Source organism: Caloenas nicobarica, chromosome 2 (genome assembly GCF_036013445.1).
Source record: "Caloenas nicobarica isolate bCalNic1 chromosome 2, bCalNic1.hap1, whole genome shotgun sequence".
In the NCBI taxonomy this organism is placed as follows: domain Eukaryota; kingdom Metazoa; phylum Chordata; class Aves; order Columbiformes; family Columbidae; genus Caloenas; species Caloenas nicobarica.
The window spans coordinates 88,470,992-88,493,736 of NC_088246.1; the positions used below are offsets into that span (position 1 = coordinate 88,470,992).

General features: G+C 37.3%; 1 protein-coding gene across 1 annotated transcript in view; it reads left to right on the forward strand.

Annotated features, from left to right (window-relative positions):
* Nucleotides 1-1,371: 1,371 nt before the first annotated feature.
* Nucleotides 1,372-22,745, forward strand: part of CTNND2 (catenin delta 2) — a 531,616-nt gene continuing 510,242 nt past the window's right edge. Inside the window, exon 1 of the mRNA XM_065627308.1 lies at nucleotides 1,372-1,500. Within this exon, the coding sequence (XP_065483380.1) occupies nucleotides 1,372-1,500 (129 nt within the window). The remainder of the gene's footprint in view (nucleotides 1,501-22,745) is intronic.

Genomic DNA, 22,745 nt, shown 5'->3' on the forward strand with positions numbered 1-22,745 from the left:
TCTGTGTATGTATGTGTGTACATGTCTTTTTTGTGGTACTTTACAAAAGAGCTGAGATTTAGGGAGACTTCTCTTATGAGAAATAACTGACTTTTTTATTAATAATCTGTATTTTCAGTTTTTGTCTTGCATATATATGCTAGGGTCCTGAGCTTCAGAAGCTTTTGAAAAGGCTACCCAGCTAGGTTGAATGAATGTTCTTGGGCAGCACTGCAGTTTCAGAGGCAAAGCTTGATAGAATGTCATCCTCCCTTCTTTTAGAGCCCTAATTTCCATGGCATACCGGTGCAGGGATACTTGCTCTGTGTATTGGATTTTATATTTGCTTTTACCAGCTGCACTTTCCCACTCTTTCCAGGCTTCTTATTTCTTCCAGAAAAAGTTCTATTTTATAAAAACATGGGCTTTGAAAAGCAGAATGGAGCCAAGGCATGAGTTTTGGCATTGATGTGAATGGTGGGTGCCGTGCGTGTATGACCCCCTTGTCTGCTACAGAGCAGTGGGAATGTTGAGAGGAGGCCTGTCCAGCTGGCAGCCTCTGGACCAGTTCTCTTCCACAAAATAATTCTGGCTAGCTCCCACATGAATGTGATCTTATCTGAACTCTCCTGCACATACACATACAACCTGTCTCCCTACTCCTTTACTCCTGGAATGTGGCACAACTTGCCTGCAGACATGTGCCTATAGTGACATTTAAAGAGAGGTGCTACATTATAGATTAACCTTCAGAAACATAAATGTTTCCGTAGTCACCACCACCATTTTCCTCTCTAAAAAAAGAATACTAGTGCTAACAATCCTTCTTTTATTTCTTTTCTTTTGGTAACAGGTCTCAAAAATGCTGCTTTTCTTAAAAATACTCTGATAAAATGTTGTCAAATCACCTTCAGACTAGAAGAAAGGCAAAGTTAGATATCTAGGCTTAAAATATAATACATATTAAATAATCATACAAGTTAGAAAGTCAACACTGGATGTTTTATATTTCTCTCATGTATTATTTGTTGGTTTTCTGTTTGCAAAGCATTTCATGATTCATTACTTTCATGATATTGTAATTTCATGTTGGATGCTGCTACTGGAATACTATGCAAAAATCACAGCTGTAAGTTATTTGAATCCTCTCCAAATGTACTGTGGTGAATATTTCGGAGTAGGACTGCGAGATCTTTATTATTTTGTGTTATAATTAATTTAGAAATGGTTTTAGTTTCAAATAAGTGATATATTAATTCTGTATTACAGAACAGAAGCACTTTATACTTTTTTTCCCCTTAAATTTGTATTATTATTCTTATATGCATATGATTTCTGATAGTTTTCTAATAACAAAATCATTGTTTTGCTTTTCCATAAACTGCAGAAACTATGCCTGTTCCAGACCAGCCCTCGTCTTCTGACAAGACAAGTTCCCTTAGTCCTGTGTTGAACACATCCAATGGCGATGGCTCTGAAACTGAGACCACCTCTGCCATTCTAGCTTCAGTTAAAGAACAGGTATGCAAGTGCTACATCTGCAGACTAGAAAACAATAATATGATTTAGTGCTTTTAGTTTGTTTATTTGTTTTTTACAATGGTTTCATGGGTAGTATCTGAGTAATTTCATTCACAAATACATATTGCAAAGAATGTTAAATATTTCTTCATGTCTTAGTATACTTCCATGGGCTGTCCTACAATAAATTTAGTGTTATTTAACTGAAATGTTCATGTTATTCTCCACTTTCATTCTTTGCTGTGAATGGTTGTTTTCAGAGATCTCTCCTTGTTGGCAGTCTGCATGTGGAGTTACAGCATATAGGCAGGGCATATAAGAACTATGGACAAATGAGTAGTTGTGGAGTAAATGCATTATCCTAGAATCCTGGATTTTAAAATGTAGCATATACATGATTCTCATGTTTCTGTTTTGGTGGTTTTGGTTTGGGTTTTTTTGGTGCGTGTGTAATACTTGATGTGAGATTATTTTAAGGCAAAATTGGGTAGGGACAGAGGCTTTCTGCCTCAGTTTATTAAAACCAAAAGTATTAGATATTTTTGAAAGAAAGGTCTTAAGTGTGATTCTCTGTCTGATTCTAATAATAAGACAAGTCTTATGTCTAATAAGACAAGTTTTGTCTAATAAGACAAGTTTGGACATTTTAATGTAATTTTTTGTGAGCTGTCTGAGATTTTGCTTAGTGCCTCTTTGTATGTCAGGAAATGGTTAATATTCCTGTTTGTGAAAACACCTGGACTCCATTGCTACCTCATTTGTCTCAACCGCACGCAGTAAGAAGTATCCCAAAGAGAGACATTAAAAGACATTATAGCTGTTTATAGTCAGCTTTCTCCTTTCTGAAGGCATCTAAATTGGTTCTCCATATACAAAGTAGTGATCTTTCCCTGCCGAAGAAATTCACTGCTTCTTTAGTAAAATAAATGCATTAATTCAGCTTATGATTTTGAACACAGTTGGGGTAACAGCTGTAGAGTCATTGGACTTTTATAAAAATTGTGAGCTTGTTCTTTGTTTTTTCTTGTGCACCAGTTCTCTCTTTCTTTCGGGTTTAAAGGTTAGTCATATTTTTTGGCTCTGAGAAGAGGAGTGCAAGAAAGAAAGGTGGTAACATGGAGTTTTATCTTGCGATTTATGACACGTTGTTGTTTTGGAATTGCCCATGGTTTAGATGTTTGTATGCATATTCTCTTCCAGGACAATAGCATGACTTGTGCATGTACCAGTGTTTCAGTCTGTGTTACTGTATTATTTTGAAGAAAAATACCTCTGATGTTGAAAAATTGTACAGGGAAGTTACACAGGTGGAAGACATGCTGCATCAACCTGTTAGAATGTGAAACATAGCATTCAATAGTGAGAAGTTCTTCCCTGTCTTTGGATTTGGTGATGGTATTGCTAGTTCATAACTGGTTGTGTATTTTGCAACTGAACCTCTCACCCCCATAAATCAGTGAACTGAGTACCAGAGGGACTCAGTGCTGAATCTAACAGATTAAAAGGATTTTAAGTGGCAAAATATTAGAAAAGTTATTTCAGATTCCAGTGAACCACAGCAAAAAGGAGCCTGTAATAAAGAAGTTCTGCATTCCCTTATCACCAAGAACAGCCTAGCCAGCTAACCTAAGGTACTGCTGACTGGTGAGATCATCTCTTGTCCTGCTTTTGACTGGGATAGAGTTAGTTTTCTTCCTAGTAGCTGATTCTGTTGCAAGAACCCTAGGTAAGGCCACCATCTTGAGCTTCACACAGATGAAATGCATTACACTGATTCTGCATTAGGAGAGCAAGTGAAGTAAGTTTCTTAAGTGAAGTAAGTTTCTAACTGACTGTTCAGATGAGTAGCCCTCTGCTTTTGAGAAGAAGGAATGAATTACTCTGCTGCCTGGTAGGTGATTTTGTTTTGCATGCCCTTTGACTGTAGCTGAAAATATACCTAGTGTTTTAGAAATGCAAGCACAATTATTTAAAAGTACTGCTAATAAATAAAAAGATCATTGAGTTCATAGTTAAGGTGTGTTTTGATGAATCAAATATGTTAATGTCGTCTTCATCTGTGTTGATGCTTAACTTCAGAAAGTTTCCTTCATTTTTTTTAATTGTCTTGGAACAGTTGTGGCAACTTCATTTTACTTCTCATGAATTAACTAGAACAATGTCTTTGAGTGACTGTAGCAGAGTAAACTGCAGGATTTATGGTGTTGATGATGGTAGTAGGTATTGGCAGTCTTTGAAGAGGGCAGGATATACGAAAGAATGAACATAGAAGTCATAGATGTTATATTTATTTGCTCTACTTAAATTTCCTATGTGAAACAGATGATTTAGTCAGAAAATCTGAAGCTTTACTGTGCTTACTTTGAAGAACACTTATCCCTGCGCTCTCCTGTTTTGAGGAGCAGATATATTTGGTCTAAAAATATATATTTGGTTTAAAAAATTGTGCTTGATATGTCAAATGTAAAGTGCCATTCATGCTGGTCATGACTGGATCAGAAGATTTAGCCATGTGCTTTTCAAGGAGGGTTTCTGTTAAAATAGAAATCGAACCTTGTATTTTTGCTGTTGAGGAATATGACTGACTTTAGGAAGTACAAATCCTGAACTCCTTGCTTTAGTGTATAAGCCTTTTCATTTGTGTTTTACCACTGGACAAAAGTGTTGAATCACTTTCATGTTTCAGACTTCTGAGATGCAATTGAGAAGAAGTGATGGATAAAGAATATAAATCCATTTTTTCCCCTTGCTGTGAACTTTCTTAAGGTCAGCAGGCACTGCTGGAGGGGAGGTCAGAATCCTAAATTGTGTGTCTAAGAAATCGTGAGATGCCAGGCAGTGAACTTTGGCTTAGGTGTTTTCAAGTTGTTCTCATGAAGGGGAAGGGTTAATAACTTCTGTGAAAGTGAAAGCTATTGGGGTTTTCTTTTAGTGTTTGTTTGTTTGGTTTTAGACAGTCAGGATCAAGTTCTTTAAAGAGAAATCATCAAGTAGTGTTAAATCACTATACAAAGAGTTTCAGTTTTCCATACTGTATAAAATGCGGTTAAATATCTGTGTATGAAAAAGTATTTTTTCTTTTTGTGGTGGGTTGACACTGGCTGGATGCCCTGTTCCCATGAAGCTGCTCGATCCCTCCCCCTCCTCAGCTGGACAGGGGAGAGAAAACATAACAAAAGGCTGGTGGATCTAGATAAGGACAGGAAGATGACTCACCAATTACCATCCCAGTCAAAACAAACTTGACTGTTTTGAAAAATTTAATTTATTACCAATCAAAATCAGACTACAATAATGAGAAATAAAAAATAAATCTTGAAACACCTTACCCATGCACCTCCCTTATTTCCTGGCTCAACTTCACTCCTGATTTTCTCTGCCTTCTGCCTCTGAGCAGCACAGGAGGACGGGGACTAGGGGTTGCAGTCAGTTCATCCCATGTTGTCTCCGCTGCTCCTTCCTCACACTCTTCCCAAGCTCCAGTGTGGGGTCCCTCCCACAGGAGACAGTCTTCCATGAACTTCTCTAACATGAGTCCTTCCCACAAGCTGCAGTTCTTGAACTGTCCCAGCGTGGGTCCATTCCACAGGGTGCAGTCCTTCAGGAACAGACTGCTCCAGGGTGGGTTCCCCACAGGGTCACAAGTCCTGCCAGCAAACCTGCTCCAGCCTGGGTTCCTCTCCATGGAGCCGCAGGTCCTGTCAGGAGCCAAAGCCAGTGTGGGCTTCCCATGGGGTCACAGCCTCCTTTGGGTATCCACCTGCTCCAGCATGGATTTCTCTGTGGCCTGCAGGTGGAGATCTGCTCCACCATAGACGTCCAGCTGGAGAGGACAGCAGGCCTCACCATGGGCTGCAGAGGAACTTTTGCTCTGGTGCCTGTAGCACCTCCTTCTCCTCCTTCTTCACTAGCATTGGTGTCTGCAGAGTTGTTTCTCTAACATATTCTCACTGCTCTCTTTGGCTGCAGTTGTGCAGGGTTTTTTTTTTTTCCTTCTTAAATATGTTATCCCAGTGGCACTACCACTATCACTGGTGGGCTCAGTGTTCACCAGCAGCAGGTCCATCTTGGAGCTGACTGACTTTGGATCTATTGGACATGGAGGAAAGCTTCTAGCAGCTTGTCACGGAAGCCACCCTGGCATCCCTGCTGCTACCAAAACCTTGCCACACAAACCCAGTATAGTTTGTTATGATATACCGGCAAACATATTTGGCTCAATGCTTCATAGTTTCTAGAAAACATAAGGCTATTTCTGTTTCTGTTTGTCATCTGATTTTGTGTTTGTAAATATGGGAAAAATTCTTCAATAAACAAAGTGAGATATAGGAACTCTATGATTTGTGAGAACATTTGTGCTAGATACAACTATTTCTTCTGCAAAAGCTTGATATGTTTCTGATTGGGTATTTCCACCTGTGCAAGAGGCTTCTGATCTCACTGGGTGTTAAAGAATTCCTGTGAAGAGAGCTATTGATAATACTGTTTTGAATGTAGAAATAGCTGCAGGAGAACCTTTTGAGTAAATATGTAGTAAAGCCGATGCTTTTCCTGGAAGTATCCAGACATATGTGGTTCACAGTACTTTGTTTCTTATCATACAGAAAGTGCTCCCTTGAAGGCTGAGGAGGGATGTAGTAACAATGACTTAGCAGAGGCTTGTTTGGGCAGACTTTTTTTAAATAAAAACACTTGGAGAATATGAACTAAAATAATTTCCTAAGAGTGAGATCTACCTTGAAGCACTGACAATTACGTTCAACTCTGAAATAGTATCATACAGTTGTTTTAGTTTCTCTGTGTCTCTAGTTTCCTTTAACATCTTAGTAGAAGCCTGTTTCAGAGAACAGCTCTTTCCCTTTCAGAAAACTTGTGTAAAGAGCAAATTGTGTAATGTTTCATATTTCTTTTGAATGGCAACTTGGTCCATGGACTGAGGTCCCCAGCACCATAGGTAACTGAGATGAGAAAGTGTAGAGGGAGCAATGTAGGTGCAGTGCCATGCTCCCCTTGGCATGCCTTTTGCAGAGCCAGTGTCCCTGGAGCTGTAGGCTTTGTGGTCTAGGAACTCCAACCCTAAGCCTAGCCCTAAAACTAACCATAACCCTAATAGCACCTTGTCCTCAGACTGAGGTCCCCAGCAGCATGGGTTGCCCAGAGTAGAAAGGTAGTAGAAAGGAACAAATAGGTGCAGTGAGGTTCTCCCCTTGACATGTTGTTTGCAGCCCCAGTGTCCCTGGAGCTATAGACTCTGGCTCTCAGAACCCTAACCCCAACTCTAACCGTAACACTAATGGCAGCTTGGTCCTTGAACTGATGTCCCCTTCAGCATGGGTTGCCCAGAATAGAACGATGTGGAAGGAACAATGTAGGTGCAGTGCCATGCTCCCCTCGGCTCCCCTTTGCAGCCCCAGTGTCCCTGGAACTGTCGCTTTGTGGCTCTTGGAACCTTAACCCTAATAGCAGCCAGGGACTTGGGCTCAGTCTCATCCAGGGCAGTGATAATTAGGTAAGCGTCAGTCTCAGTTGAATACAGCTACCTAAAGCATTGATGCTTACCTAAAAGCAGAAAAGCTAAGCTAAGTGAATGACTCAAATAAATTTACATATTTCTTTAGTAACAGCTGAATATTTAAAGGCTGGTGATAAATCCACTAAGAACTTTTAATTTAATTTTAGAAAGTGACCTACAGTTTATTCCATGAATGAGTGAAAAAAATATACAAATGAAAAAGTACTGTCCGCACGAGTGGTGTGTGATCAATATGCAGCTGTATTCCCTTACTTGGCATGACAAATTGTCCAATGCTTAAAACCTTGCTAGATTGTTTTTGTGTGTGAGAGAGAAAATTGCCACTGTCAGGAGGTTTTAGGGCACTTTGTGTTGTGAAGACCATACTTAATTTTGTTTCCTTTATGTATAGGGAATAAAAGGATTGATAGAAATCTGTCTGGTTTGTCATCTGTTTAGTCTGAACTAGGTGACTTCCAGCTAAAATGTCTGTGATTCTATGATGATTCTATTGTAATTCAATGATAATGCACAATTTTGCTCAAATTATAATTTACACCTTTGTATGTAGACCATGGAAATATATTTTAAGGGAGGATAGTGTGGCTTAAAAATTCCCTCAATTTGATTATGTAGCTATTAATGCTTAAAAAAATAAGATTAGAAACTGAGGATAGCTGATCATTGAAGAATAATCTCATTACTTTTCAATGTTTGTATTAAGTGGTAAGGAATGAAATAATTGATCAGCCAACAGGATTGGTGGATGAAGTGGAAAACTGGAGTGGGGTACTGGAAGCCCTTAGTAAGATTTAACTTTTTTTTTTTCCCCCTGGAGACATCCTCTACTTTTATTTTTTCATAAAGATTTCACTTTTTAAGCATGTTTTAGAGACCAAGCTATCACTTCTGAAACGCTACCAGACGTTAATATTTACAAGAGAACTACCTGTGGAAACAAACAAATACATAAATGTTTTCTTGATGTTTATAATACAAAAGTGTAAAGTTAGCCTCCCATTTAGATTTGCTAATGTTTTTGTCAAACTTCATGTGACTTATCAATTCTCTTCACAATCCCTTAGCGCATTTTTTTTTTTTAAATTTGAAATAGTAGCATTTACCTAAATTTCAGACAGGTTGCATGTGTACATACATGAAGAGAGTCAGTATAGGTCCCCTAAGGGAGATAGAGCGCTTTTTTTTTTTTCTGTCAGTTGCTTGTGTCAGGTTGAATACCTGAAGAAGAGTAAAATGGATACAAAAACTATGTTACATACTTTAATATGGTGATGAGGCGCGGAAATGACCTTACAACCTTTAAGATTGTAAAAAAGGTATGTATTTACAGTGCTGGACACACGGGGGATTAATTCCACCTAAAATGTGTCCAAATTTCCAGCAGCTGTGAGCTTGGTTAAATGCTGTAAAGTGTTACATATTCATGAAAGTTCTAGGAATGCCCATACATATTCATAACCTGTCCCTGAGAAGGCAGTTCTTATAACAATGAGTTCTGGGACGTTATTTCCATAGTCTCCACCTTTGGCCCCTCCTGGTTGCACCTGCGCAGTGATCATGAACCGGGGTCTTCTCGCTGTACACCATTACCTTTGGCCTGATGTGATGAGTTGGCTGGGACTCAGACTGCTGAGTTGGTTAGAACTGGCGTATCTCCTGTCCTGTGCCCAAGTTTCAGTTCTCTGATTCACCCAAGGATGCACCCAAGATTTTGTCTCTCTGCAAGGCCTGTAAAGTCGTCAGTGAACTTTTGTTTCTCTTACAAGAAGTTACACAAAGCTAAGCAAAGCTAGGCAATTGTAATGTAGGTTAAGGGTTCTAAGTGTTGTGGGTTAAGGCTTTGTTCTCTAAGTGTTAGCTCCTTAAGTGTTAGTTCTCTAAGTATTAATTAGTTAAGTGTTAATTAGTTAATTCCCTGTATCTGTGAAGATTCCTATCCTGTGGGAGCTGCAGCTTCCCTTCATATGATTCAGAACTAAATCATAGACACTTCACATCTTTCCATGTGACTTGGACCTCGGGTCACATAAAATGAGGCCAGGAAAGTCAGTTATGCCTTCAGCAGGAAAATTAATCACCTCATGGTCTGTGCATGGCATATAAATAAATAGACCGGAAATCAGGGCAAGATATTCCCAATAAAGGAAACTGAGTGACTCTTCATGCTGCTTCAATAAACTGTCTTTGCTTGAGCTCAGTGGCACAGAGAATGGACAACACTTTTTGAATGAATGATCAGGTCTGCAGGAGACTATTCTTTGCATTAATCCTCAGATTCAGCAAGATATTTCCTGCTGTTTGTTCAGCAGTCTCCAGAGCTAAGGGAGAAATACAGTGTAATAGTTGCAATAATGGATTTTAGGATATAGTACGTTGATTGTTATCTCTGTAGTACTGAAGTGGTTGCCATGAAAATAAATGATTATTCAAGTTGGAGACAGTTCTTGGTCTTTTACGGGTTATTTAGAAGAAATACCAGTGTCAAAATGCCAGATGAGGATTTCATGCAACACAAGTGGGATCGTGGGCTGTTTCTGTCTTGGTTATCTGACTATTTATACAGTAGCCATATACAAATACCTGTTCCCTCTCTTCTTCCTTCCAGGTTAAATCCTAAAAAATGCTCAGTGCTTTAAAGGAAATCCATACTTAAACAGCTTTTGGTGGGCATCTTTTGGTTTATTGAGACTTTTTCAACAGTAGTGGTTTAGCTTTTGTGCTACTATGGATATTTTCTTTCAGTTCTCTGCTGTACCCTATTGACTCCAATGTATTTAAGCAGTGCTCAGAAGGGAGATGTAGTAATAATGGAGTTTTCTACGAAACCTGCTGCAGCTTATATTGACTAATGTACTATATACCAGCGTTTTCTACAGCAATCTGTTTACAGTTAAAGTTTGTTTTTTCCAGTTCCTTCTGTTGCATCACTGTCAATAAAGCTGAAGAATGTTCTGCATTTTCATATGCTTATAAAGCCGTATTGTCTTCAGTGAGTTTATGTAATTTTGTGTGTTTAAAGTAGTTTTGCAACAGTTTTCTTGGTTACCACAGGAAGGAATATGCTTTCCTTCTTAGATACTGCCTAGATTTGGATTACAGATGTCATCTGAGATTGTGTTATCTTTTCAGGAGGTTGTGTTATTCTGAACATATTTTAAAATAGTTGAATAAAGACTTGGAGCTTGTTAAAGCAAGGATTTTTTTAATCAGGAATAGGTTTTTAAAGCTTGTTAGTTATGATGTATTGGTTACTTCTACACTTGTTCATTTTTGCTCTACTGAAGCCATAGCTCTGCAGCACAAGAATTGCCAGCCAGTTACGCTGTCTGTGTCTTAATTTTATTTCTTAAGTGAGTTGATTTTATTGAACTTTGAGAAGGAACATGTGTGTTGTATAAAAAGCTGTCTTTTCTCTATTAGCATTTTTTTGCCAAACACAGTAAAATCCCTTCCTATTGCTGGGACCTCTGGATGCTGCCATGCAATTTTTGAATTAGAATAACTTAATCTTCGGTGTCGTTGATGCTTTAATAGTGAGTTAACAGAATCTGTAGAATTAAGTTGTTCTAAACAAGGCCCTGTGTAATGAAACAGCATAGATAAAACAGTTGTAGCTCGCTCTCAGTGACTTGGCAGTCAGTCAGTGTCTGTGAAAGCTTAATACTTGAGCTTGTGTTAATATGCCAAGTAAGACCTGAGCTGTCTTCATGTGATCAGATGAATTCATTGTTTTTGAGCACTTGCAGTTCAAAAGTAAAGAAATGAAAGAGATTAGTTGCTTCTAGGTTCCAGCAGGTGTTGAATGGTTTACAGAAGCTTAGTGCTGTACCTGAATGAATAAAATCCAATTGGTCTGAACTGTCTCTTCTTGACCTCTCATCTTTCTATGGTTCCTTAGGTGCAAGAATTCATTGTATTTCTATCTCGTGGGATTCAGTGCCGTAAAACTTACTTTTTCTCCATGTTGTAGAGTTGCTATGGTGCCTTTGTTAGTCCAAGCTGTATTCAGGCTTCTGAGCTCTGAAAGGTACTGAAGGCTTTCAGCCAGAGGGATGTCAGAAAACAAAATGGCACAAAAAGAAGTGATATGAAAGGAGGTCATAAAGCATGTCTAGTTGTCTGGTTATGGCAAATATGAAATGATCTTACTTCTTGGGCAGGAAAGAGTTATTCAGTTCTTTATCTGAGCTCCCTGTCATACCCTTGCTATACTTGTGTATCTGGGAAGTCCTTTCTCATGTACTTCCTTACCATGGAGGGACAGACTGATGTAGCTGTTGAATAAGCAGCTGTATTCATTTGAATAGTTAAATTTTCAATCTGTTTCTATGTAAATATAATTGGGAAAGGGGTCTAATCCTGCAGATCCTTGAGCATGACTAGCTATACTCACCTGAGTATTGTATTACAACTGATGAAGTTTTCATCTGAGTCATTTGCAAGTCAGAGGGCTTAGAGATTTGAGTGGAATCCTGGTTTTAATTCTCAAGTCAGCTTTGAAGACTGGGATTCACATGATGCTGAATTTAACTATAAAAAATGAGTCCTTATATGAAAGCATAAAAGCATGTTTAACATATAAATTTCCAAATGTTAGTGATGTAATATGCAAATCCTATTACTTTTTACATCATCTTTCTTTTTTCCTACCACTGGAACTTGTTTTTCTGTATGAAAAGAAGTAGACCATTACGTTTACATTATTTTAAATATAGCAAATATCCTGTTTGTAAATATTTTATGCTGATAACGTTACATACCTTTAAGTATGTAGTATGTTGTTTGGCTTTCAGTCGGATTTTGTCTAGTTTTTCACATACTTCATACTTACGATAAGTCTCAAGATTAAGACACTTGTATTTGTTACACTTGCAAAGAATTTGGAACTATTCTTTTTATATTTTAAAATACTGTAAAAAGCCAGCAGAATGTGAAAAGTCTGGTCTGCTGCTGAAAGCAAACAACAACAAAAACAAACAAAGAAAGCAAAAAGCAACCAAACAAACCAAAAAACCCAAACCCAACCAAACAAAAATACCTCCAAAAAACTAAAATGAGAGATTAAATCAATGCCTTAACAGAGTTTTGAGAATAAGCACTTGTTATTTCTCTCTGGGTAAAAAGTACTTCTTTTTTTATGTATTTCAAGGTGTCGTGTCTTTTTACTCTTTTTTTTTTTTTTTTTTCACCAATGGCTAGAGAGAAATATCTGAAAGCAAATGATTAGTTAAGCTACCAGATTAATAATTTAAAAATAGAAATATGTTATATTTTAATTCTACTATAGGAGGTTTTTATTAAAATACCTGTGATAGTGAACTAGATAATGTATATCTGATGACTTAGAGAATGTGGTGTGATGTGTAGACTAAGCTAATATTTTGAGGATTACTTGTCACTGAGTAAGAAGTTTAGTTTTCCCATCTTATGATACAGTAAAGTAGAATTAAACTCTGTGCAATTTTGTGCTCTGTACTGTGAGGTTCCAAATAGAATTGTGTGAATGTCTTTCTTCCAAAAACTTTCTCCGAGTTCTGAGTGTTTGCAATCTGTCTCCACTCTCTCCTTTACAAGCTCATTGAATTTTATTAGCGATCAATGCAAGTGAAACGAAATAAAAGGAGTTGCGCAACTGCGGTGATATGAGTCTGAACTGCATCATCATCCTCACTTGCAGTAATATGCAAACAAGAAAAAATAGGCTTGATTATAGATCTCAGGAACTTTGCCAGAACTAATATGCAAGTGCTTTCCTGAAAACTGAACCATTTTGCACTAGGAATTGTAAAAACAAAACCTGAAAAAAGATAAGGAAAAGTCTCTTTTTTTAACAGATGCTGGGCATTCCTTGTCCTCTGAAGTCAATGAGAAGCGTAGGGTCCCACTGTCTTTTAATCATTGGACCAGTATGCAGAAAGCTTCATTGGTATTTAAGTTATCTTGCTGTAACAGAAGTGTATCTTAATGCACTTTAGTTGACCTTGTGTAATTGTGGCTGAAAATTGATATCGGATATCACAATAAAGCCATTTAGTTTTGTGCACATAGAAGTATATAATTTAAGCTTCCAGAATGAGCCCTTTTGTAGTCTGCAGTTAAGTAAATCCACAGTATTACAGCAGGTATAATGACTGGAGTGAAGGGGCATCCTTATACCTTTTCAGCTGCTGCTTGTCGCTCATATTTACTTCAGGCAATTCTAACATTTATTTTCTTGTCCATCTGAGAGTCTTCGGTGTGTTTGTTTAGTAAATAATTTTTCTGACGTTCCTATGTCATAGATTCACAAAAACTATGCCTGAAGATTTCAAATTGATTTGCCTTCAGATTTTTAGCAGTGGTGCAGGTTTACTTAAGCAGCACAGGTCAAGGTAGTGTTGTAAACAGCTGGCAGCGGTTTGCCTTCTGAGAATGAAATTACTTGTAAGAGCTCAAAAGACTGTGTGTGCTTTCGTATACGTGCAACATGTCTGTACTGACTTGTGTTCCATTCTTGTTGCTTCAACAGAGTCACAAAATCACAGTGTAGGTTGGGCTTGGCAAAGAGCTGATAGAGACATGAAATGGCAAGTATATTAAAGGAAGTTGTGGGACTGGGTATCTGACATTAAGTGCAGTTACCTTCAGCTTATATCACGAGGAAGGACTGATTAGCTTGTGCAGTCACAAAAGGACATCAGGCACTTTTAGTGCGGAGCCATACATCATACTTCATTGAAAATACATAGCCTTCATTGAAAAAGAATTAGTTTTGTAAACAGTTTTTGTCTATCAGAAAGACATTGTGAAGTCTTTAAAATATAAAATTAATATTTTCAGCATTTCCTGGGGTGTTGCGTCTGTCAGGTGTTAAACAATACTTCGTCTTAAAGGTATTTCAATTGTATTTGTAAATTTAAGAATTTTTGTCCTTAACTATGGGTTTTCTTGTGCTGCAAAATTATAACTATTCCAATTCATCTTGTTGGGCTATGACAGCATGACACACCTTTAAGGACAGTAAAATAATACATACAATGATTGTACTACCAAAGAGCCTTTTTTTTTTTTTTCCCCCATTCTTACTCTCATTAAAACAAATGTGCTTGTTTTAATCTGATAAAACTAAAAATCAGGAAAACAATTTTTTGGGCATACCCAAGTTATTATGTGAATCAAGGTAACAGTACAAGGAACAGGCATTAACAAGCAGAAGAATTGAGTTCAGTCCCTGTGGCTTCCTTCTTTCAATACCATTTCTATAGATCTCAGGCAAAGCAGAACTATAAGACAGTTTTTGGACATATATATTGCATTTTTGCTTTAGACTCCCCAGAACACTACTAAGGATGAAATCCGACATGATCATTCATGAACTTATTTGCAAAGAAAAGAATCTATAACAATGTATTATTCTGGTTTTGGTCTTCAATTCCTAAGGTAAAGAAATCGATGTTTTGTTTCTTTAGTACTTTAAAAAAAAGAAAAGAGCAACTTAAGCAGATGTTTATTCTTTTCCACTCTCACTTCTGTTAATAGCAGTTTCTGAAATTAAGGAGGATTGAAGGAACAATATCTGCCATCCAAATATTTTCAGTGTTTTGTTACAAGTTATTTTGATTTTGTATGTATTTATACTTCTTCTCCCTAGTATCGGTTTCAGTGAACGAGCAAATATAGTAATAAACAAACGAGGCATTTTGAAATAACACCTAAATGTTTTATCTTTGCTCTTAGTAACACATGAGAATTCAAATTACATTTTCCTGATTTGATTGTTGTTTTTTTATGTTCCTGCCTGATGTGCCTTTGTATCCTCCAAGTAAACCTGTCAACAGTTTTTAAAAATACTTTCCTCCTACCCGTCAAATTTTAATAGGGTGAAAGCTTTCAGTTGCTAAAATCAATCCTTGTTTGTTTGCTTTGTTAGAATAACAAATTATTACAGTGTGGGAAAAAGGTTGTTGTAGGAGAGTATGGTAAATATATTCCTACGTGGATATATAAATGAAAATGGAAGTTTACACAGATAATGTGCTTTTGTCTCAAGAGGGGAAAAATATTGCTCTTCCCTTTTTTCTTTTTAATTTTGAATTTTATTCCTTGTTTCAATTTTTTGAGTAACTTATGGTTGATGCTTCAATTTCTGTGTGAATACCTGGTAGAGTTCTCAACTCTGCCAGCTAAATCCATTGTCGCTGCCTGTTGCTGATGCACTGTATGAGAGTAAATGGTTTAACACTGAGAATGGCACATACTTGACTGCCTTTTACAAGCTGCCTGGGAAGAGGAAGCAAGACAGGGCACACGTGCTGCTGACTTGGCGTTACACTAAGCCTTGTGTTGCCTCTTTTTGCTCCGTAATGTATAGCACCGTCTCTTCTTTGGCTGGGTTGTAAGGAACAACCATTATGTGACTGGGGAGATCAATAAGCAGCTAGGTTGCTGGAGGATAAGGAGCACTGAAATGTTTTGAGACTTGGACCTTCTTACTAAGTGTTCAAATATGCCTTTGGATCGTGCAGGGATCTGCCTGGTTTGTTTCAGAGTTTGTACCTACTAGTTTTCTGCATATACTGAAACTAGTATATTTTCTGTCATGATTCACATACGGAAACAGCTGATTTCGTTTTTCGTTGCAAGAAACACTTATATCACTGTTACACCACATCAAGCAGAGTGCTGTAGAAAGAATGTGAAAATTTGAACTCTACTATATTTCCTTAAAGTGGAAAAGTGTCAGTGTTTTCAATCGCACTGATAGTTTTCTTCATCAGAAGCAACACTTATTTTTGTATATTTGTAATTTCACAATAAAATCATTAAGCTTAGAATGATAAATAATTCCTAGTTTAGTTTCAAATAAGTCTAACCAAACCCTTATCTCAGTTAAAGAATTAAGCATTTCTATGGATACTACATTTTTTTCTTGAATTCCACTTATTTTGATGGAATATAAAATAAGGCAAAATTACTGTGATTGATTGTGGAAGTTTTTTCAAAAGGTCCTAGGAAAGAAAGATAAAACAGCCACTGGGGCCAGTGGTATTTTAAGTTGTTTTCAAGTCTCTCTGTTACTTTCTAGGGCTTTTAATAAACATGATCTTCAGTGTAGCGGATGAAAGAATACCTTTTTTTTTTTTTTTTCCCATTTTGTCATTGACCTAAATCCCCATATCATCAGAACACTGGCACCACTGCTTAAACAAGGCAGCAAATAGCACTCCCTATGCAAGTTAGTTGAATTGTTATCTCAGTCTTGTAAATTCTTGAAGTATAGAATCCGTGATGCAGAGTGGTGCACCCAAAAGCAGTGAGCAATGATGTGTACATGAAAGATGGTTTTAGATTTTTGGGAGCATAAGAATGAGGCATCATTGCTTCCACTCTCTTTATTGTAGAGTCTGTTAATTTTAGTAGTATTTTTGGTGACCACGTTTTGTTTGTGTGTTGGGTTTTTTGGTTCTTTTGTATTAAAACTTAATATTGGCCTACTAAATTCATGTTTGAGTATGAAAATAAATGATCTAATATTCAACAGTAGTGAGACATCTTGAAACTAGCCATATTAAGCATCTATCAGTCACTAAAAGTCAATAATTCATATTTGAATATTTTGAGGAATCTAGTCTTTTTTAATAGCAGTAGTAGTAGTATGTGGCAACAGGTAGGATTTTGCCTTTGCCATGGTTTAACCCAAGCTAGCAATATATCCACGATAGCCCCTTACTCACGTCCCCATCACTCCTACCCCTGAACAGGGGAGAGAATCGAAAGGGAAGGGAGAAACTCATGGATTGAGATAAGCAAAGTTTAATAAAATAACAAAATAACACTAATATACTACTACTACTATATATGAAATGGAAATAGAATACAAGATAAAAGATACTCAATGCACTTCCTCATGAACTCCACCTGCACCAAGCAGCCGGTCTCAGGCAGCAACACCTGGTCCTGAACAGCTGACCCCAGAGGGAGAAGAGAGAAAAAGGCAGAAAGGCCCAGAGGCCTCTGCAAAACGGCAGGATGGCAAAAGGCCAAACTAAAGAAACTCCCGAACAGAACTCCCCGAACAGGTCTTCGTCCCAGCTGAGAGCACCAACCAGAAGATCACAACTCCCCTTAAATATGAAGCATGGTGTTAATGACATGGAATGTTCTTATTGATCAGTCTGGATGTCAGTCAAGGTCTGTCTCATCCATGTCCCCCTTCCCAGCTGCCTCACACCTGTGGGCAGAGTGCTCAGAAACATCCTTGACTCTCAGACAGCAACAATTAAAAACTTTAACTCTGTCCTGGGGTGTTATCTTCTTGTTCTCAAACTAATTCAAACAACAACCGTGCTACGAAAAAGGAAGGTTTCTAGTTGCATGAAGAAAATTAACTTGTTTTCAGTCAAATCAGCACAGCCTCAAACTCTTAAATGTCTCACAGAATTTTTTTACAATATTCAGGGAGTTATTTAAAACAAAATATAAGGGCAATCTCTCAGATATTGTTCCTGCGCAATCACTTTGTTTTCTTACCTTTAGTGGTTTAAAAAATTCAAAAGATACTTCTAGTCTTTGCATTTTACAACCTATGAGTCTCTTTAAGATTTTAAGTGGGTGTTTTTACAATGCCCAAAATTCTCTTTAAACCTGTATCTATGAGGGCGTTCTTTTTTCTTTCAGTCTGTTCCATTTTGCTTCGAGTTACAATTGCAAGAGAAGTCTTTTAAGTACCTGTTAGAAATAAATTAAACCATCACTCAATAGCAAATATTCATTGCCCCTACTAGAAAATTTGATGTAGAATGTAATTTGCAATTAAACTAATATTTAACTTGCCGTCAAAGCTAAATTTAAATAACAGTCTTATTAGAAATGCTGACAGGCCAGCACAGGTACAGTTTTTAATTTACGTTTCTGGATACTGCTCTGCATGTGCAGAAATCTCAACATCTGAATACAGTGGCAAAAATGGCAGAATTTTACCGGGGCAGAAAATAAAAATAACACGACATCTGTTCAGGATAAGCTAGAAAATAATTAAGCAAGCTGGAAATAGGTACTATTAGTTGTTGTTGATGCCACTAATTTGCTTCAGTTTTGTTTTATGGGGAAATGATAGACCTCAACCTGTCCAGCTTTAAGAAGCATAACGAAGAGTGGGAGGCTTTTTGAGTGTCACTGAAATAAAAGTATTTGAATTCTTGTTTAAAACCAAAGTCATCCTGATTCAGCTTAAAAGCATTAAGTGTTGTGTTAGGTGGTGTTTTACTGCAGTGACCCAGGCATCTGGAATGGTGGTGCTTGGTAGTCGTAGCAGGTAGTATAGGATCCCTGCTGAGGTGAGGAAGTGTCCAAGTGGTACTGAGTACTCCATTTGTTTTAAAACATATTCCAACTCTCTACTAATAAACGGATAAAAGAGTTGCCCCTGCACCCTGTGGTGCACTACTCCTTAACTACTAAAATAGTCCTCTAAAGTATCATATACAAATAACTTCGAGAGACCTTAGTGCAGCATTAAGTTGCGTTGAAAGCAACTGTTACCTACTAAAATGTGTGAAAACATCCGGGAGCCTTGACAATACGGTAGAAATAGTTCAGGATTTGATCCATCCTGTCATCATAATAAGAGTAAAACTTACAATGAGGCATAAAGACTTCCTTTGCTTAAAGAAGTCATTACAAAAATAACTGAATACAAAATTTCTGAGAGAGAGAGGAGTAACAAATTTGTGAAAACAGGGGTGAAAAATGTAGTCTTTCTTATTGTAAAAAATGTCATATTGAGTTTTTGTGGTGCAGATTTTCGTTTGTTTTGTTTTTATCTTTCCTTCTGTGAGCTAGGAAATTTCATCAAGTTCTATTGGACTCTCTTTTAAGTTCCTTTAAGCACCAAAACCATGTGTGGTAAAAATGCTGGGTGTGTAAGAATGAAAAATTTAATACTGTCGTTTTGCCACATCCTGTTTCTGATGACAGGACAAGGAGTAAATTGAAAGCTACTTGCAACTGAATTTGTGTCATGACGTAGTATGGGGAGCTGTTTTCTTGTAATACAACTCTCATAATACAAGCAAGTTGATATTTTGATTTGGTGGATCATTCACTTTGCAATTTTGATTTCCCCACCCACAGTCAGCTCTGCAGGTATCCTCTGTTCAGAGGATGTGAAATACTATCACCTCATTCTTAATTGATGCATTGACTCTATATGTACTAACCTCTGTAGACACTAAAATTCCACAACAGCTGTTTAATATGGTTTTGCACTTAATTAATTACTGATTCTGTCTGAAAATCCATGTCATATTAAATTTAAAATAAAATATACTTCATATAAGCTGGATCTTCACTGTATGGTATACTTACCACATAAGCAGGCTTCACATTTTTCACGTGCTCTTATTCATGAAAATCTTCTTCAAATTACTATAGTAACTCAAGGAAATAGCCACTTGCAAATACAAAAGCCAAATCGGTATCTTCCAACACGTGTAGTAGTTCTCCGTTAGTGTAACTCATGAAAAGAAATAGTTCTTTACTCTGGCAGTAAACCTATGTGTTTTCACGTAGGTGCTTTCTCTGCTTTTCTGCTTTTATATCCTCTTCAGTAAACATGTTTTGGAGCATGCAGTTTTCCATAATACAGTCAGCTTCTTGTTACTTGAAATGTGATGGGACTAACCTGTGTCAAGGTATCCTTAGAAATGCAGCAGGCGCCTGGAACACCTGTAGAATTGGGCACCAGGGAACTTAAGCACACAGACACATCCTGGTGACTGCGTAAGAGTGGGAAAGCCCATGTGTAGCACTGTCTGTGTTGAACAAGACACCATAAATGGGTTGGCTGATTCTGAGGTGACTCTGGTGTAGCTTGTATGTGTTTGCCCTGCGAACCAGAAAAATTCATTTGCTCACACATGGCTTTTCCACTCAGCTGGTCCTCTGCACATGCAGCAAGACTGGTCTGATGAATCTCCATGGGCACGAACTTTGTGTTCATGATTCAAATACCTACCTTGTTAATTAAGGCTCAGCTTGCATATAAGGCACCTTGTTGGCTCTGTTTCAGTGTTGACTGTGCTGGAGCGGAGCTAGGCCTTGTAGAGGGGCCTCAGAAGACTCTCAGAAAACTCAGATTTGTCAGTAGGATGCTTAATCTCTTTGCAGTTTTAACAACTAAGCATGTTAATACCTGCCTAAAGAATACAGCTGTAAATCTTACCTGTGTGTCTAGTTATTCATGGTGTATCACTGGGAAGTAGAGGAAGACCTGTGTGGCTGTAACTAATAGATACTAAGCTCAGATGGTACTTAAACTGTTTTTGAAAGACTGTGGAATACAGTGCTAATAAGAAAATGTCGTGTTGAAATGCAGTTTTCATTATATAGCTCATAGATTTTTAAATGCTTGTAACTTCCTCAAGTGCTTTTCAGGAGGCTAAAATTATTCCAGGCTCTGTTTCAACCTGAGCTTATTAATTTTTAAGCTTTTTTTTTTCCCTTAAAAGAAAAAAAACCTCACAAACAAAACAAAAAAAACCACTACCACCAAAAAATCCCACACCAAATCTCTTTATTTCAAGTTACAGAAAGGAGATGCATTTTTTTTAAACTACAGCACTAAAAAGATAAAGCTCTTGTTTAAACCTTCCTTGTTTCATAGACTGTTGAGACCTTTGAACAGTAATCATCATATAAAGAAAACTGTTACAATAACTCAGGGCTTTTCCTTGTAAAACAGCGTATGTTATGAGATATTAGCTCTATAACCATTACATTGATTTGTATGTAAAGGAAAAATTGCTGAAATAGTCTTTATGCAACACAGGCAAACCTAAAATACCTGTATAAAATTGAACTATGAGTTCTGGTTCCATAAAGCTTGACCTGTTTCATTCACAAGTACTTTGTTGTAAAACAGTTACACTCAAGCAGTTAGACTTGCAATGGATACAAATTTAATTTACTCATTGATACTCAGTGTTCTTAGAAATGTGTGATAGAATAGTAAAATGATACTCACTGAATATTTGCAAAGTTGTTTCTTCTAGATTGTCGAAAGTTTGTGTATAAAATTGCCCCATCAAAATTATATCGTATCTTACGTATTATAAGTTTTTTCTGAATGAAATAATCTCAGCACTTACCTCTTTCAAGAATTTAAAACACAGCTCATAGACTCTTACATTTTGGGTTAAATCTAGAAGAGTTGGGCTCTTGCCCTTACTCAGGTATACTTAATTTTAAACAGTATTTCATTGCTTTTTTTTTTTGGCTAGGATTATGCTGTATGGATAGTACCTGTATTTTTGCTGAAGTCAGAATAAAGTGAAAACACAAGAAACAAATGTACACAGGAGTTTTCTCCCATATTATTTTTTGCAGTTCAGACATAAGTGGCCCTGTCCTTACACATCATTAGCAGTGAGTTGAAAGTTAAATGGGGTCCCTAAGCATAATGCTAAAGAAGTACAAATACTGTGTTGGATGGCACCATGTATACGATGGGAGGGATTGTGTAGGCTGAAAACAGTGTAAGCATAAGCAGATTATTTTCTTTATATAGAGTAAACTAGGTCTTTCAGTCATTAATTCAGTACAGCTTTCTAGTAAAAATACGTAGGTTTTGAAGCAGTCTTTGGAGAAGGGAAATAGCACTGGCTATCTGACAGGTTAACTTGCATGCCAGACTTCTGAGTATATGAGTGTCATTCAATTTGGTTTGCAAAGAAAATAAGATAGCAATGACCAAATGTAAGTATGCTTTAACCATGTATCTTGTCATTAATGGAAGATGCAATGTGAGTATTTCTTTTAGGATGCCATGAGCACACAGAGCAGATATGAGGACTGCAGCCAGGGGTTGTGGCAGCACTCTCACCATGATTTAATGAAGGGTAATACACAGATGCAAAGGGCTTCTCCCCACTTCTCAGCTCTGCTGTGGGAGTGACTGAAGGTGGAATTTTTCAGCCTAATTACTTAATGAGGCTGGTGAATGAAATCACAGTTTTGATTTCAGCCATAACAGTTTAGGCATCTGTGGGGGAAAGTAATTTTAAGCATATAACTCTTAATTTTAAGCTGATTAACTAACCATCTCTGCTCCCTAATCTGACATTCCTTTCAACATATAGGCCATCACATTTAACTGCTCCCTCACCCACAACATTTAAGTCATTTTAGAGGCTGATAATACTCAAAACATTGTGCTTTTTCTCTTTCGTAGCTCTTTTTTCCTCTGTGTGTATATCACAACATTGTGTTTTGTGGACAGCAAAAACTAGTCTATAATTTAGTCCATCTTATATGTGAAACTATCTTCTTCCATTTACCATGTCTTCAGCTGTCCATTCACAGCTCAAATTAAGGATTCATTCATCTCTCTGACCATTTCTTCCACTTTAGTAAATCCACAGAGGATTATGATTGTCCTATGGCATCAAAGTAAAAAACAGAAAGGAAGACACTGAATTTTTAGTCCTATGGGAAAACAGAGAGTTCAGCCTAAACACATATCTGAATACAGTTACGTCCCACTGCTTTGTAGGTCATATTTATTTGTTGAATGTTTATTCCTTATAGTACCTGTAACATGTTGGTGTCTGAAATGTTTACCTAGTATTTAGAACATGACAAAAGCCTTAAGCTGTCAAGCAAAACAAAACATAACCCTCCAAACGCAATAAACTAACCAATAAACAAGGGGGTTTGGGTGTGTGTGTGTGTGTTT